The sequence below is a fragment of the Plectropomus leopardus genome, chromosome 9 (assembly GCF_026936395.1).
Source record: "Plectropomus leopardus strain MGB_pleo_1.0 chromosome 9, ASM2693639v1, whole genome shotgun sequence".
Classification (NCBI taxonomy): domain Eukaryota; kingdom Metazoa; phylum Chordata; class Actinopteri; order Perciformes; family Serranidae; genus Plectropomus; species Plectropomus leopardus.
In genome coordinates, this window is record NC_142184.1 from 9516313 (window position 1) to 9531260 (window position 14948).

At 38.2% G+C, this 14948-nt stretch overlaps 2 protein-coding genes and 1 long non-coding RNA gene across 4 annotated transcripts in view; 1 reads left to right on the forward strand and 2 right to left on the reverse strand.

Moving 5' to 3' along the window:
• Positions 1 to 1706: 1706 nt before the first annotated feature.
• On the reverse strand, positions 1707 to 5414 carry LOC148188682 (uncharacterized). The gene is made up of 3 exons (XR_015777435.1): positions 5284 to 5414; positions 3962 to 4121; positions 1707 to 2439 (listed from the first exon to the last, which is right to left on the reverse strand). It is a non-coding gene; the product is annotated as an uncharacterized LOC148188682 (long non-coding RNA).
• On the forward strand, positions 3989 to 8496 carry tnfrsf9a (tumor necrosis factor receptor superfamily, member 9a). The gene is made up of 7 exons (XM_042491243.2): positions 3989 to 4124; positions 4983 to 5102; positions 5214 to 5351; positions 5438 to 5510; positions 5612 to 5697; positions 5788 to 5955; positions 6100 to 8496. Exons 1-7 carry the CDS (start codon positions 3989 to 3991, stop codon positions 6213 to 6215), a joined length of 837 nt encoding a protein of 278 aa, XP_042347177.2. The 3' UTR covers positions 6216 to 8496.
• The window catches only part of ccdc187 (coiled-coil domain containing 187), a 28763-nt gene continuing 22292 nt past the window's right edge, over positions 8478 to 14948 (reverse strand). For both annotated transcript variants that reach the window (XM_088081928.1, XM_042491241.2), the window contains exons 7-13: positions 12546 to 13892; positions 11949 to 12070; positions 11758 to 11829; positions 11532 to 11666; positions 10357 to 10451; positions 10157 to 10251; positions 8478 to 10014 (exon numbers count right to left, since the gene is read on the reverse strand). In XM_088081928.1, the coding sequence (XP_087938054.1) occupies positions 9866 to 10014; positions 10157 to 10251; positions 10357 to 10451; positions 11532 to 11666; positions 11758 to 11829; positions 11949 to 12070; positions 12546 to 13892 (2015 nt within the window). In that variant the 3' untranslated portion in view covers positions 8478 to 9865. The remainder of the gene's footprint in view (positions 10015 to 10156; positions 10252 to 10356; positions 10452 to 11531; positions 11667 to 11757; positions 11830 to 11948; positions 12071 to 12545; positions 13893 to 14948) is intronic.

A 14948-nucleotide genomic window follows, 5' to 3' on the forward strand; every position in this document is an offset into this window, starting at 1 on the left:
TGGACCTCTAGATGAAACAGGAACAATAGATTCTATTGCCTTTTATTGCCTACACTCTATGTCAAACAGTTCTTGCAACTCCTGTAAAAGAGAATGAATTAACTGTTGCATTTGATTTAAGCTATTGACATTTCTATATTTGAATAAAGCCTGACTTGAGCAGTTTTAACCTTTGTCTAACATACCCGGGTGTTTGCCTTTTCTTTCATCTGAGAATCTGGTGAGAGACTCTAAGAAAAAAAGAAGACACAACATTTTTTGCCTTACTTTTTTCAGCTGTTTTTGGGATATGTCATTTTTTGACATTTTTGCCTTACTATAGTCTTGGATTTTTGGTCATTTTTTCAACATGCCAAATTATGACGTTTTTGCAGGTTTCTGCAAATTTCTCTGGTATGGTGTGTCTTGGCAGGGTATTTTAAACTGTTTCCAGCTGTTTTCAGCTGTTTTTGGGAAATGTCAAATTTTGACATTTTTGCCTTACTATAGTCTTGGATTTCTGGTCATTTTTTCGACATGCAAAATTCTGATGTTTTTGACATTTTCTGCAAATTTCTGTGGCATGGCGTGTCTTGGCAGGGTATTCTAAGCTGTTTCCAGCTGTTTTCAGCTGTTTTTGGGATATGTCAAATTTTGACATTTTTGCCTTACTATAGTCTTGGATTTTTGGTCATTTTTTCGACATGCCAAATTATTACGTTTTTGACATTTTCTGCAAATTTCTCTGGTATGGCGTGTCTTGGCAGGGTATTCTAAGCTGTTTCCAGCTGTTTTCAGCTGTTTTTGGGAAATGTCAAATTTTGACATTTTTGCCTTACTATAGTCTTGGATTTTTGGTCATTTTTTCAACATGCCAAATTATGACGTTTTTGGCCTTCATTGCAAATTTATCTGGTATGGCGTGTCTTGGCAGGACATTTTAAGCTGTTTCCAGCTGATTTTAGCTGTTTTTGGGATATGTCAAATTTCGACATTTTTGCCTTACTATAGTCTTGGATTTTTGGTCATTTTTTCGACATGCCAAATTCTGATGTTTTTGCCATTTTCTGCAAATTTCTCTGGTATGGTGTGTCTTGGCAGGGTATTTTAATCTCTTCCCAGCTGTTTTCAGCTGTTTTTAAGATATGTCAAATTTTGATAGTTTTGCCTTACTATAGACTTGCAATTTTTTTCTATATGTACAATTATGATGTTTTTGGCCATTTTTGCAACATTCTTATTTTATGCAGTTTTCAGCATTCTTTAGGGATATGCTAGATTTTGACAATTTTTGACATAATATACTATTGTATTTTTGGTGATTTTATTCATGTGCCATTTTAGGTTGTTTTTGGCCATTTTTGCAACATTCTATGCTTTGGCATGTTCAGAACGCTAATTAATGCAGTTTTCTACTGTTTTTGGGATATGTCAAATTTTGACATTTTTCGACATACTATTGTTTTCCATATTTTGTCTTGTTTTTCGATATGACATATCACGGGATTTTTGGACTTTTTTGCTACATTTTGTGCTATGGACTGTCAAACGTGTCAAAGATGTCATATAAATGTCCTAAAAATGTCACTGTATGATATGCCAAAACAAAACTAACAAAGAAGTATCATTGAACAGAATGCAATCAAAATGTCATAAAATTCATCACACTTTAGTATGTCATAAAAAAAAAAATATTGAAAGTGCCATCGTATAGTTTGCCATCAAAATGTCAAAAATGTCATAGTATAGTATGTCATAAAATGTCAGGTAAATGTTCATGGTACAAAGTAGCTGGTCTGCCCATAACATGGAGCTTCAACAGATTAGCAAATGAGTGTGCAGGAAAATGTTTATTTGTTGCCAGGCAACAACTGTCACTTCCAGAGGTTGCATAACTATTTGTGACGGCGGAGCCAAACAAATTATAAATTAAAAAGACAAATTATGATCTGTTGGCACTTATTACTGTTAACTTGTAAATGACACTCATATAAAAGCAATATCACACTCAAAGTCGTGATGTTGTACTGTATATCATCACAGCTGTGATTATCTTCTACGACCGAATCAGAGCCATGATGATATACAGTGTAACATCTCTCCCTCGTGTGTGATAATTGCTTAAGTATAGTATGTCAGAAAAAAAGTGTCATTGAATAGTGTGCCATTACAGTGTCAAAAAATGACCATAGTTTAGTTTTCATAAAAGAATGTCATAGTATGCATAAAAATGTCTTAAAATATGTCAGAGTATAACATGCCATAAAAAATTATACAGTGTTCCATGAAATATTATATTTGGCTATCGTATTCCATTCTAATTTTTTACAAATTGTCATAGTGAGGTATGTCATTAAAACATCGTACAAATTTCCATTGTGCATAACATTTCATAAAAATATCACAAAAAAAGTAATAAAATAGTATGCCATAGAGATGTATGAAAGGGTTCTGCTGCCACTACAGAAAAAGAAAAACAGATTAGTATTAGACCTGTTATAACCCAAAAAGGTTATTGTAATAGATGGATGTTTTCCGTATAATAAAGATATTTTCAACTTTCAACTACACATTTTTACATAATTGTACCACTTACTAAGATTGAGCATTTACTTTTCATAAAACAAAATTCATTTACTTCAGCGCATAGCCTCAGAAAAGCTATAACAACAACATACAGCCATGTTTCAGAATCAAACAATACATTTACTAATCATACACTCACATAAGAATGTAACACTACAACGGGGATGAATATTTACTGAACTTATGAATAATTTTTTGTCAATCACAACCCTATTGCCAGATTAAATCCTGTAAATTTCTGCATACTACAGATATTATACAAAGTGTATGTTGAAACTTGACTTTAACAACACTGTAGCTACTCACATTACTCACTTAAAAATGTCACCACAAATAAGTGCCTTATCATCGAAAATCTGTCATCCAAGGTTTTATCCTTTTGGCCAGGATTAGTCAGATAGTGTAAGGAGAACTGAACGTGTCAGTGGGATTCATGACCAAATCCTGCATCATATTTACTATGAACTCCAAGAGACTTTATGACTTTGTGTGGTTACTCATCATTTAAATGACCAAAACAGAACTGCCTCTTATAGTAACACAATTAACAACACGAATATACAAAACCCCCCAGTCGTTTCAGGCACGGCTGTTTGCAGGCAGCACAAAGCATTAAGTTAGTGGAATAGAACAGTTTTCTTTATTTCTTTCTAATCTCCTAGAAACAAGTTTTTATCTTGACAGAACACGATTAAGAATTTCACCTTACGTGACTTCAGCAGTAGTAGATGTTTGTTCTTTTTTTCCTTTTTCTCTTTTCTCTCTCTCTTTTTATAGCAGCCAAGCCTACACATCTCATATCTTCATCACAACCACTGTGAATATGCTCAAGTAATCTTTATAAAATGATCAAAATGAAATATGAACATGTTACAGTTTGTCATTTGTAGGGGTTGTTCAAGCATTTTAAACAAATTTAAAATGACTTGATAAATGTGAAACGATTGATTGTGTGTGTGTGTATATATATATATTGATTATATATAAAAATATAAATACAAGACAAAGTGAAACGTGTATGGGGGTGGGGGGGTTGTAGGTATTTTAAATTCATTCGTCATTCATACTCAAGAGCTTTAGGACACGCCCCCTGTAGAAAAAAACCCAGTATGAAAGCAGGCTCAGCTGGCTGCAGGGTGAGTTATGTGCTTGAGAGCACTGCGGTCACAGCAGCACAGATAGATTTCGTCAAATGATATTACTCTACCTCATATCATAACTTAACTAATTGGCTGTAGCTTCAAAACAGTGCTCACATATTTTAGACTAAAGCTACAGAATTAGAGATCCAATAAGTGCCTTTTAAAAAGTCACAATAGTCACAAATTAGGTATCTGGGATATTTCTTCAGTTGGATTACCTCACGTTTTTCCCAAAGTGGCTGTGGCATCCTTACCCAAAAGACTGGAGAGCTGGAAACAGTATGGCTGTGATACTCTGGGTGATGGGTCTCTCTCTGCTCCTGCAAGGATGTTTGTGCAGTGTCGGGGAGACTAACAGAGGCTGCAAGTCATGGAGACCAAAAGGAGACAATGTTTGCTGTGATGCCTGTCATCCTGGTAAGACATAAAAGTGATAATGAGCATCACAACTCAATGATATTGAATAGATGAAATGTACTGGTAGTTCAGGAGAGCTTTTCTTTCTTTCTTGTCTTTTCTTTTTTTTATTTCTATAAAGGCTCCACATGTCATTATACTGTATGTATAATTCATATCCAGAATTTGCTACTGTTATAGAGGGTTTTAATATAAGTAATAAAACAAGTATCAAAATAAAAGCAAAGCTTGTCTTAATTTAACTCCTTCTCACTTACATAAACTCGGTTGTCATATAAATATATTAACGTCACTGTTATTTCCCAAAACTCAAAAATCAGGAATTCTATGTAGTATCTAATAAAAGCAGAAAAACTTATTGGTGCTTTTGTCTGTGGATGTGAAAATACTTATATTCCAGCCTCTGAGAGTTCCTCTCTGGTGGTTGTTTGTAACCAAATATAGTTTCAGTGGTTTTTCAGCTAATACCACAACAAAGAGAAAAAGAAGTGGATGATGTGACAGATAAATCAATTAATTTGGAGCTGTGGTTATAAACTTAACATGTCATTAGAGTTTAGAGTATTGTTATATAACTGTAGGCTGAAGTGAGTTTGCATGTGCTGCATTCCAGTTTTTAAAGCTTTAGGTGGGAAAGTCATATTAGGCTCTAATTACTGAAACGATGTCAGTTAATCTAACTAAACTTAAGTATGACTTTCGGTGACAATCTTAGTCAAATTCTATGCTAATTTCAAAATGTGCATACTGTGTGTGCATACTATACTTAACTTCTATGTGTGTGTTGCCACAACTTAACATTTTGTTATGTAACCCTGTGTTGAACATGACAAACATTTTTTTTTTTTTCATTTGTAGGAAACCGCCTGGTCAAACAATGTGGCCCGAGTCCGAAGGATCTTTGTACGCCTTGTGAACCTGGGACATTCACAGTGAACCCTAAAAACTACAGGTGCACCAGGTGTACACAGTGTGTTGGTATGTTCCTCCTGGTTATAAAACTGTTAAGGGCATTTCTTTGGTAGCCTACTCCAAACTGAAAAAAAATGAGGATCTTAAAATACTCCCTTCATATCTTCATGTGTGCAGGGGCTCAAGTGTTTTTGAAAGCGTGCACGGCCACATCTGACACCAAGTGCGGTTGTAAAGACGGACTCACCTGTGGTGATGGCAGCTGCTCCTTCTGTGTTAAAAAGTGTGACAAAGGTCACGAACCTACAGAGGATGGTAAGAAAAGTAGAAAAATAAGCTCATGATTTTGGCACATACACATTTGAATTACAGGGATGCTAAGTCAATGATTTTCTGCACAGGTTCTTGCAGACCATGTCCAGAGGGAACCTTCAATGACCAAAGTCACCAGACCTGTCAACCCTGGAGTACAAAGTAAGACATTACCCTGCTCTAAAAACAGCACCTGCCATTGTAGCTATGCTTTGTTAATGTACTGACTAACACATTTTTTAAAACTTTATTTTTTCATGAAGGTGTCCCAATCCAGATCAACAAATTGTGGCCAAGGGTGATGCTTTTACTGACATTAAGTGTAATGCTTCAGTTAGCAGCATAATTGGTAGGATGTGATTCTATTCCTTTAATACATTTTGCTTTAACAATTAATTTTATTTACAACCTGCAATAATTTCTTGTTTTTTTGTGTCAGCTCCCACAAAAGAGGAATGGCCATGGGTCTCTGTGTTCACCATCGTCGGTCTGATAACCTTTTTCATTACCATCACCATCGCCATGATTGTGGGCAAGAAAATCAAGAAAACAAAGTCAAACGAAAAAATGCCAGTCACCAAGACACCAATTATCAGAACCCCCACAGGTAATTTCTACTGCACATCATCACATATTATCAAGAAATGATCGTGAATATGCATGCATGAAAGTTATTATACAGCATTTTTTATGAAGCAAATCAAAAATAAAGTGAAAAAAAAATCAAATTTGTCAATTTTCTCTTCTTTAGATGACCCAAGGACATTAATCGCAATTGAGTGCAGCTTTCATGAAGCCCAGCAAGAGCAGGGCAGTAGCTCAGAGTCGCTGGACTCCAAGGACTCTTCAGAGCAGCTCATTGCATGAATGAAACCGGGCTACACTGTCACAATGAAGTTTTCTTTGTTGAATCATGTGAAAGGAAACAGGATATCCTGAAGAAGAAGCTCTCTGTTTTTGCAATACTGAGCCAGACGTTTGGAGGGTGTATTTGTTAGGCCATTTTATTTGGGTCTAAGTGGGAAAAAAACCAGCACTGTTTACTTAACTTTTATCCACCCTCTTTTCCTTTTATCAGGTTAACAATAGCTACTATGAATAGCTTGATGGGTCAGGTTATAGGTAACATTTCTGCTTCACCATTACAGCAGGATATAATTATGGTGATGATAGGTGTACACGGGCGAGGAAGGGGAATTCTGAGAGGGGGAAAAAACAAAGAGGACTTACAGTTGTCTATTAATCATGTAAATGACGGCAGACAGTGAGGCTGTGTTTTTTCCCTTACAGTCAAGAGTAAAAGATACAGTAGTCTTCAGTTAGCTTAGGAAGTTTTGAATTTCTGGATAATAGTTACACAACATACCTCACCATTAAAGCTACCCAATACAACTTTTTTAAAAAAAGTAACATGATACTGTAGCATTTGAATGAGTGAACTAGTTTCACTACTCTGATATTTGAATACCAGGGCTGCCGAGTGGTGCCGAGTGCGACCAGTACAGGTGGGCGTTCAGCTGGGTGTGCGAAAGTCTGACAGCAGAAAGTGTACAGCCCACATACGCCTCCCAAAATAGACTGTTTTCTCTATGCGTCGGTGACCAGCCTCGTACTCTTTACTGCTGAATTTGTAAACTTCAGCGAGCCAAACTAGAGCACTGCTCTGCAAGTCCTAATTTTTGTGGCAATAACATGATCAGGGAATAGTGTGTTACATTTTGTCTCTTTTGGATTATTATTTAAGCCTTTAAAATCTGGACATCAGTTTTTCTGTGCTGCGTTCAGACACTTAACAGAAAATGGCCCACAAATTGCACACATACACACACACACACACACACACACAAACAAACGGTGACAAGAGAATGACTTGAATAAAAAAAGGTGGGAAAAAAATTATAATTCGTAGAATTACATATTACAATTATATTACAGAAGAATCAAACATTGTTCAATTTTTCCACTTTAAAGATCATTATTTTGTCTCTTTTTGGTCTTTTTAAATTTGCTTATTTTTTAAAGTTATTTTCTTGTAACTTCTTATTTCTAGCTAATTTTTGGGCCATTTCTTGTTAAGTTGCTCATGTTTCGAAGGGTTAATATGTCTTTAGAACACAGATGAATAGTTCTGTGTGCTTTTGTAAACAAATCTATCATGTGAAAAAAAGCATAGCCTCTTCCACGCTACTTAACATTACCAGGAAATATATGGACTTTCCTACAGTTGCTTCATTTTGTCAAAAAGTCCAGAGAAGGGAGTTTCCATTTTTGTAAAAAGGTAATCCTACAATATGTTAAAGCACCAGGGAATCTACAGTGTGTATAGCTAATTTATGATTTTAGCAGGTGAAAGGTTTTAACCGCACTTAAACAAGCTCAGACATGCCTCTTGACTAAGAGTTTGGCAGCACAGTGAGAATCACGTGTAATATTTGTTCTGATTAAATGCCAGATAATACAATTAGTCATGTTCTGCACATAGATCTTTGAAATACCTTCTGTATGTGTCATGCGGGAAATCTTCATACAAATATGACAAACACTTACATGAAGCACACGAGATGTCAAAATGAGACTTGAGGGTCATGTGGAAACTCCCCCCAAGTCAGTCCTGTAACACATATTGCTTTTGCTTATCTTCTTGTACAATGGAGTGGGCAGCTAAAGATCAGACCAAGTGGAACTTTTTTTTATACCAAATGTATGTCTTTTCTGAACAGGGGTGTATCTTTGAAATGGAACATTTGAGAAATGTGATGTGTGGGCTTGGGGTTAAAATGTTAGCCCACACCTCACGTAATGTATCAGTGAGTATGTATGAGTCATAAGTCGAGCGCAAGGATGTCTGGTGGAAGACCACAAAGTTCAAGAGCGTTGCCCTGACAAGAGTTACCACATCACAGTTGATGTCATACAGTAACATTTTCATTGGAACTGTAGCACTTTACATGTCAACTGTTATCTTATTATTTTATGCATTTTTTTGGACTGTTTTGTTTTTTTTTTTTTTTTAAATATGAATGCCTGGTATCTTACTAAGTACTCTAAAATGTGTTTAAAATGTTATGCTTTACACGGTAGTATGTATTCTGTTTTGTACTTTTTTAACTTTTAAGACACGTAATAAAATTGGCTTTTTTTAATTTTATTTGTTGCACTTTCATACACAACAATTGCATTCATAGTGGTCCACTAAAGCAGTGGCATGTTTCATTTGTATAAAACAAAAAAACAAAACAAAATGAGTGTTTTAAACGCGAGAGTAATATGAACATACAAAGAAAACAAAAACGGAGATCAATGACTGGATATATGTGCATAAAAATCAAACGTTTTGTCAAAGTGAGAATTCTGTATAATGATGTTAACTGGCATCATAACTGTCTCTGGACTGATTATAATCCACCTGGCAAAATATACAAAACATGAGTTGGATATGTACCAAAGGTCCACTTACAAGCTTTTCAACTGCATCTCTCAGTCTGCACTCAGTGAATGGAGCCGGCTCAGATTACCTCACATGACCTGCGTGTAAATTTAGTCGTGATGTGATGAGGGGATATCCAACCGCTATCTGAGTTCAAATATGATCTTTCGTTTCTGTTGTGAATGACCATAAGAAACAGTTGAAACCTCCAAAAAGCTAGTAAGTGGATCTTTAAGCTATAACTTTATCCCATATACTGTCCCCAAAAGATAAAGTTACATCCAGACAAACCAAAATGATTTCATATGACTTGATGATAGTTATAATATGTTTTAAAAATGGGATTTCCACTTACAAGGGTTAAATAAGTTCATCTGATCGTCACTGTACCATTGTAAACATGGTTGGAGTCCTGCTGACCTGCTTGGAAAAGAAAGTTGGCGGACACTCCGAAAGCGGATCTTTAGCTGCTTGTCCTAAAACAATGTCACTCCAGTGTTATCACAGTAACTTCTGGTTTCATCATTTGGGAATTTCAATGTTTTTTTGTGGTACAGTGTTTAGCACTGTCACCTCACAGTAAGAGGATTCTGGGTTGGAAAGCACCAGCTGGTTTGGATTTTCTCTCTGATTGGCCACATTAACAGCTGCCAACTGGGGGAGAAAACCCAAAACTGCACCATGCCATTGCCACTAAAGAGCAAATAACAAAACAAGAGGCAGTTGTAGATAATGGATGGATATTCACTATAAAACAAATAGAAGTTACAGATAAAATAAAAAAAACTATATTGTTTTAAATTAAACACTCATAACACTGAAGGATTCAAATAATACTTCAATAACCCAAAATTTTCCCTTTGGAAATTATAAAGGCCTGAGCCCAAAGTGTTGTCATTATTCACTTAATCAAGAAATATTGTAAAATGTCACTTCTCTCAATTCTTTCTTTTTGTTCAACTGGTCTAAAGTGCTAGTCGGGGTGGCTGGCTTCAACCTTAAAGTAATCAGAACTCTGTAGCTGAGCTGATATTTAGTGTTATAAAATATAAAGTAAAATATGCACTCCAGCAGCACAATCTGTTGAAAATTATTGCTGCTTGCAATTTTCTTTCTTCTCTTTGGGTTTAGTGCGAGCTGATTTGTCCACCTGCCGTTTTGTAGGTGGGATGAAAGTAGGCTCCTCAAGGAGGTCATGTAAGCCAGACTGCGGCATGGGCAGTGACTGACAAGTTGGACCTATATGGAAGGAAAAAGGATGTAAGATAAGATAAGATAAAATAATCCTTTATCAGTCTTGCAGTTGGGAAATTCACATGTGAGTGCTCACCCATTGTTCAGGGTTTTTTTTTTGAAGTGCAGTTTGTCATATTTCCAGTACCTGTTTGTCCCAGTCTGAGGCTCTCTGTGCTTTGCCTCCTGGCCTGGAAAGTCGGGTCGAGCTCCTCTGCAATGTTTCGGATATGCTGGGCTTGTCTGTAAATGCAGCAGTTGTAAGTCAGCATATAAAGAAGGTGAAATATACATGGTTACAAAACAGACATTCATCAGTTTCATGTGTATTCATGAAGAGAAATGTACGGTATAGTGGAGAGGGGACTGGGTGGCTGATTCTCTGGGGAGCAGTCCTCAGTGGGGGACGGAAGGCCCTCTGAGTCAAGCCTCTCTCGTTGGACCTACGGCAGTGGACATATAAGTAACTCGTTTTTAAAAAAAAAAACTACAACACCAATACTAAACAGATTATAGCAAGGACTGCAGTGTCAAACAATAAAGCAGAATCAGACATACTTCTCTAATTTCCAGGGGAAAATTGTGATGATGTGTAACTGTCACTCAGATGTAAAACATAGAGAACTAGAAAAGCATCCACAGGCATGTTCCTGTGGAACATGCCTGTGGATGCTTAAAGCTGAAATCAGTTTAAAACCATGGCTGAAAATGCAGAAATATATTACAATTTGCCAGAAATACCTGAAAAACTGGCAGAAATGAAAGCTGAACTTGCTTAAAATTAAAGAAGCTACGAGTTGAACTGGAAGTGTGTCACAGGAAGAAGTTGATGTTAACTGTGAAGGTTAAAGTAATATATGTTCAATATTTTTAGGCATAAAATGTAGAAAAAGAGGCATAAATGTCCTTCAAGAACCTAACACTTTGACATTTGGATGGTTTCTGTAGATGAAAGTAAGCGGAAGTAGCAGTTGACCAAAAAAAGTACAGGAGAAGTACTACTTGTAGTATTAATAGCACTAGTAGTAGTAGTCATAGTAATGAAAGTATAAAAAATAGCAATACATCTAATATAGTATTATTTCTAATTGCAGTAGCAGGAGTAGTATTAGTTGTTGCAGAAGCATTTACACTAATTATAGAACGTAAAAATAGGAAGTATGAAAGTAAGAAGCATCTAATATGAATTACTCACACAAGTATATAAAACATAAATATATCACTACAATGTACAGAACTACCATGTAAAGGTTTTAAAATATACAAATGTGTGCATTATGCCACAATATACAACAAACTATATTCATAAACAAAATTAAAAATAGGAAATGTATACATGCAACAGAATATGTTAAAAATACATGCATGAGTGGTGTCCGTAAGAATAAATTAGGAGAGAGGAGGAGGAGCACACTACTGCTGTAATTATTGCACTAATTATTGTACAGTTAAGTCACTGTTACAAAAGTGTTAAAGGCAAAAGCATGCACGACAATGACTTTCAACATCTACAACGAACTCACCGGTCTGTCTCTTGCAGCTCTTCTGTCGTGATGATTGATCATCGCTCTGTGCTCGCGCCACGACGCCGGCCCTTCTAACTCACGAGATCTTCGCTTTGCCTTCATTTCCTGCTTCTGCATAAAGCGTGCAATTTCCTAATGTAAATAAACAACAACAACAATCATTACACAGTCGGATATTAAACATAAGATACATGTCTATCGATGACATGTCAATTTATTGCACCTCATCCTGTGCCACTTGTGCTACTCTGAAGTCTCCCGCCGGGTAAGAAGTACAGGGAGAGGGGTGGGAGTTCTGCCAAAAAAAGTTTTAAAAAAAGTAAAGTTAGAAAAATTACTAAAAACAGAAACTGATCAAACAAGCTTCCTCCTTGACTCTCAAAGCGGCTCGTGATGAAATCTTGAATCCCTTACCCTCCTCAACAGCTTTTCCTCTTCCTCCTGCAGCTTGTGAGCCAGTTCTTCATCCTCCAGGACCTGCTGCAGATCCCCCAGGTCCAGGCTTGCCTCGTCTGGTGTCTGTTGCAATGACGCTCCTACGGGTGAAGCATGACAGTGTCAAATCCAAAGGAATTGATGTGAGAATACACAAGAATTTAGAGGCGGAAAACATGAAAAATTGCTGATTAATCATTCAAGTGTACTGAAACAGATGCTGGGAGGTACAGGAACTGAGGACATTTCAATCACACTGAGAGATAAGAGGAAGCAGCATGTAAGGGCACGCTGCTGGGTTTTGAAAGGGGCTCCATCATATTTATTCCCCTACTACATCAAGCTTTAAGAATGAAGACGAGAATAAAGAGCACACGTTGATTATTTCAGGACTAGTGGAATTATAGATTCGAGCAGGGAAATGTCCCACTTCAGTAAGACACCCAAAGTCACCAGTAAAGCCCAAATTTGTCCCAATTAGATGATGATTGAGGGAAGATGAGAGGCACACAGAGGTAGGGAACACAGCTTTGGAAGCTTTCCCTCTGCAGATCTGGCTGCAGTTCTGGGTGTTACCTGCTGCCATGTGCCGTGACCCAACCCTTGTCGAAGCCCCGCTGCTGCAGAAGCTTTGGCTACGCTGTGGAGCTCTTCGACGGGGTCGCTCTACTCGCCTCTCCACCTCCTGCTCCTCCTCTGAGCTTAACCTTTCTTCTATGGTACCGTGCCAGCGCCTGTGTTCACTAGTTGTCCTCTTGACCCTGCAGTTATTTGCAATTCTCTCCCTCTCGTCATATCTGTGCTCCTTCCACCTTCCACTGCCTCCCATCTCTCTGTTAGCCAGATACGAGTCTCTACTACTAATCTCGTAACCGTTTCCATCATGCTCAGTGTTACTACGGTGCCGGTCCTCTCTGTGATCTCTCCCACTGTTCTCTTGGTATGACGATCTCCTCCTCTCCCTGATATCTCCATGGAAACTGTGCCTGGTGGTGGCGGCTCTCTGGAAGACTCTCTGATGTGGTTGGGAGTCGCTGCAGGAGACCTCACTCCCATGAAGCACCTGGCTGTCTCTACTTTGAGGCCTTATTTGTAGTGGCGCCCCGTTGCTGCCAAACCTCACAGGCACGCCCCTCTCTCTGAGGATCTGGCCCAGCATCTCCCACACACCGCTGGAGTCACCCTGCTGCCTGTTAGAGCTCCTGCTGTTCTCCTGAAAACGGACATGTTTATCAGGACCGTCCTTATAGCTCCAGGTCCTCGCTAGGTCTCTTTTGCCTTGTCTACTCCTGTCATGTAACCTGACGGATTCACTGCGACTAACTCGCCTTTCTCTTACCTCAGCTAACCTTAAGTCTTTTTCCTGATTTCTGCTCCTGTGCTCATACTCCTCTCTATGGTTCCTTTCCTGATCCCAAATTCTAGGCCTCCTCTTCTCTCGGTCACCATTTTCATAATAGTTCTCATTCCACTCTTCTCTCTCCTCCTCCAAGCCGCTGTGCTCATCTGTGAAGCTGCTGCGAGAGCAAAGACTTCTGTAGTTTCTCTCTTGCGGCGAATGTAAAGACACCTGCCGCCGTGGAGGTGCCGTGTTATGTCTTTCATTCAGTCTCTGGGACCAGACAGAGAGCTGTTCAGAGAAAACTGTGTCCGAGTCCTCTGAATCCTCGCTCAAACGCTCTCTAAATTCGCTCCTGATTTCCCTTATGGAATCTCTGTGTCCTTGATTTGACCATGAAGTTGTGTTTTTCTGAGCCGCTGCCCCCCTGGGAGAGTCAGCCCGAGGCCCAGTTAAGTCTGAGTGGTTGTCAGAAGTAGAACATTGCCACCTGGTGGAGGTAGACGAGTACTGCTTCTCCGCTTGGTGACGGTTGCTGCATGTGTGCTGGTGAGGGGGTGGCAGTGCAGGGTCGCTGGCGCTGCCTTTAGTAATGCCAAACATGCAAACACAAAAGCAGGGAGGATGGGTGAAGCTGTTTGCGGGTACTATTGAAGATGTGCAGTTAATCATGAGGCAACACACTGTATAAAAGGTAGCGAGCCCATGTTACGCAACTTATGTAAATGTTCGACACAAATAGACATTCAAAAAACTTTACAGACTGGAATACAGATAAACATTCATGTGCAAGACAATATTACAGACACATGGTTCATGCATGTTACCTACTCAGAACACAACACATTATGGAGGTGACAGTACAGTGCAAAAGAGTGCTGCAGGAATGAGTCCTAGAGCCCAGAAAATATTTAGCATGTTTGCCCTCCCGGTTCTCTCATCTCATAGTCAATAGTTGATTTGAATGGGTTTGTGGTTAGATGCCTGAAATGAAGTCTGCTGTTAACAGAAGCATATGAGATTTTCATGTTTTGTTCTATGACCTAAAATATGTCACGAAAGTGTCATCACGCTGAACACAGCTTTACAGCCTCACAGTGGTGGCGATGTTGAAGTCATGTGACCGTAATGTACTTTGTTTATAGCTTCGCATTAGCGTTTTACTTCTGGCGAGTGCATTTAGGCTTCAAAAACCATAAAAGTAGTGTTAACTTGTAAGGGTTATGGTAGAAAAGGAGAATCTTGCTGAGCAAAACGTGTGAATGTAAAGTTGTGTTTGGCGCAGACATTATTTTCCCCAATAATTCAAAATCCAACAGAAAAATCCCATTGGCTTCTTCTTTTTTTTTTTTACTTCCAGTTTGGCCCCAGAAAAATGTCATCCCTGGAGCACTCTCTCTCTACGCAGGTTATGTTTTGTTCAAGCTGTTGTTGCAATAAAAGTGAAGAAAGACTTCAATAAAACAGTCATAGGCTGTAGCTTGGGAGCAAAGCACAGTTAGAGTAATTCTTCCAATCTCAGCAAATTCACACACAGTATATCATGCTTTTAGTAGCAAATGTAAAAATCAACCAATTTCTTTAAAATCAATTTGGCAGTAGTTAAGAATTGCTGACTTTTACTTTATTGGCTATATATA